Source organism: Epargyreus clarus, unplaced genomic scaffold (genome assembly GCF_041222505.1).
Source record: "Epargyreus clarus isolate Ecla_fem2 unplaced genomic scaffold, WU_Ecla_fem_2.2 ptg000005l, whole genome shotgun sequence".
In the NCBI taxonomy this organism is placed as follows: domain Eukaryota; kingdom Metazoa; phylum Arthropoda; class Insecta; order Lepidoptera; family Hesperiidae; genus Epargyreus; species Epargyreus clarus.
Genome location: NW_027332213.1, coordinates 2,052,877 through 2,055,816, shown reverse-complemented (window position 1 = coordinate 2,055,816; position 2,940 = coordinate 2,052,877). Strand labels below are relative to the sequence as shown.

The window sequence follows — 2,940 nt, the reverse complement described above, 5'->3', positions numbered from 1 at the left end:
GGCCCGTTTTAAAAATTCACCCTGTATATTAAAAATAATGTTTGTCTGTATATCCTTTATAGAATCGTAAATTATCGCTTTGATCGTGTGATGATCTTTAGCAAGGTAGTTGTTCATGAGCCCACGAAGGTTTCTGAGTTGGTACGACCAATTTTTGACAGATGGCGCCACTAACATTCTAATGAAGGTACAAATTGTTAGTTATATGTATGTCATACATCTTATTTTTTTAAAACACGGGCGAAGCCGCGGGCACTGCTAGTTAGATATAAAAATAGAACGTAGTATTTTATTATACCAGATTTATCGTCCATAAAAATGAATTGAATTATTTATTTCGATGGAAACATGCAGTCGATACAGTTTTGTGTGTTTTTGGTTTCACAAATTTCTTTGCAAGTTGAAGTATTTGGAAGGATGCATTATAATACGTACTCCGTTAAAGCATACAGGTCTACACCTTACAGTCCTCGAGGTAAGAACTTAAGCTATCTTAAAAAGGTTTATATTCTCCTTAAACCCACTGATACGAGCTGCACGGCTTGTTTATTTAGATGTTTGAATTAGACCACTATTTTTCTGTATTTCAAAGGTTCTGATTATTTCTGACAGAGCACAAAAATACAGTAATGACATCAAGGGGTCTGGTGGTAACAAGATACATTTAATCAGGACGCCTCCTTTTTATTGAATTAAAACATTGAAAACACTGATTACGTGTTGTGAAAATACGTAATCAGTGTTCATAGAGAAATAGTCAGAACCTATAGATTACTGGAACGATTGGATATAACTTTCAATTCGTCTGTTACAGATTACAATAGTAACTTCCTTTTATCTTGTTAGTTAATCTTATATATAAAGTTGTCGTGTCACAATGTTAGTTACGGTACTCCTCCGAAACGGCTTTACCGATTTCACCAAATTTTATATGCATATTCAGTAGGTCTGAGAATCTGCTACTATCTATTTTTCATACCCCTAAGTGATAAGGGTTGTTCACCTTTAACATGTTTTTTTATTTATATGGCAACACAACGTTTGCCGGGTCAGCTAGTTTTACATAAATTGAATTTATATAGTTCTATTTTATATCCGATTCTTACTATTTTCTAGTGATAGACAAAACTTGCCTCCTGAACCCTGATCACGGGCCGTGTCGTGCGGAGATCCCTATGTACTTCTACAATCCTCGCGAGAGAAACTGCACTGTTTTCACCTGGGGTGGATGCCAGGGTAACGGTAATAGGTTTGATACCAGACGAGAGTGTCTCACCAAGTGCTGGAGTAAACCAAATGAACCTAGTAAGTCAGAGTCTTAATGCAATTTGGGAAACAAAAGAGTCTTTCTGTTCTTCTTCGATTACTACTTATTAATATTTTAATTAGTGCAATATTTACGACTATTACTCGGAAGTTCTTTCATCACTTTTTAGTTGCAATTTGAATTAAACAAATGTTGTTTTATTGTAATGAATATTTAAAATGAGGTCCTAGTATAGCATCAATCCTCTAGTTTTATAGATATCGAAAGAAATAGAATGTATCTTAAAATATTTACAACAGATTTTTTCTGCTAATTTTTTTCCGATATTCACAAGCAATAGCGACAAAACTCATTTTTCTTAAGATTAATTGTGAATGTAGTTGTCATAGCAATTGCTTAAATATATGGATCAAGAATGTTATTAATATTACCTTAATATTCATTTAAGACAATAACTTAGGCATCCATAGTGTCATTGCCATATTCTCTATTCTCTCTTCTCTTCTCTTCTCTATTAAAAATGCGTAAAGCAGTCATATCTATCTTCCAACAGAAACCCGACCAAAATGGTGTCAACTGACCTTTGACTACGGCTACTGTTTTGGAGACCTGAAGCGGTGGTATTACGACCACGTGTGGAAGGTGTGCAAACAAACTATTTACTCTGGATGCGGGGGCAATAAAAATAATTTCTACAATGAAGAACAGGTGAGATCAATGACCCAAAAATTAAAAACATAAGTTTAAAGCTAGAATTTTTAGTTTGAAAATTTTGGACGTGATTCTGCATGCATTTAAAATATTTTGCAGGTAAAATGATTTTTTTATAAAATATTAGATTAGTGTATGACCGTCCTTAAGCGCCTTGAATGTCACCGAGGTCTATTCATACACGTCTATTTGTCTCATTTCACTTTTGCCCCGCTATATTGATGCTCATCAATACTAGCTACTACTACCAACTAAAGAATTATAACAATAACACATTATTACAATATCCGACAGCTTTAAAATACAAATTGCACACTACAGACGAATCCAACAACACCTCATATGTTAGAATCCGTAGCCGTTTGGGTTGCACTGTGCCAAAGAATGAGACATACAATCACATATGCTCGAAAAGCATTACCCTGAACAGTTGGATAAAAATAAAACTAAATTAAATATAGAATTCACAATGTCCAGATCAGAAAATAGAATACAATTAGAAATAGAAGATGATAATTTTGTATTGTGTTACAGTGTGAATCCATTTGTCGTTTCGGCAATGGTCGAGTCTCCAGAGTTACAAAGCATCATACTCATACGAAAAAGGTGCTTATTGTAAACCCTGAAGGAGCTACATCTAAGAGGGGAAAAATCCAACCAACTCAAATCACGACCAATTCTTGATTTTTATTTGTTTTATTTTGTTCCTAATTTCCGGCAGAGAGTCTTGAAGCCGAAGAGGTTGTTATTCGCAATCACCATGGCTATAACTCGATAATATATGGACACAACTTGAAATTACGGCATAAAATAATAGTTGGTTACTTGAATACCAAATACTAACCTATCGTCCTCCTAGATAAAGCTATTATTAAGTACATCACTTAATTATTTTGACCAATATATTTCCCAGTTAAAGATGAGAAAAGCTTCAAGGTAGATCAATAAAACTTAGGTAGTTA

At 34.0% G+C, this 2,940-nt stretch overlaps 1 protein-coding gene across 1 annotated transcript; it reads left to right on the top strand.

Annotated features, from left to right (window-relative positions):
• Nucleotides 1–417: 417 nt before the first annotated feature.
• On the top strand, nt 418–2,662 carry LOC140757827 (BPTI/Kunitz domain-containing protein-like). The gene is made up of 4 exons (XM_073093697.1): nt 418–475; nt 1,117–1,305; nt 1,821–1,975; nt 2,513–2,662. Exons 1-4 carry the CDS (start codon nt 418–420, stop codon nt 2,660–2,662), a joined length of 552 nt encoding a protein of 183 aa, XP_072949798.1.
• Nucleotides 2,663–2,940: the final 278 nt, after the last annotated feature.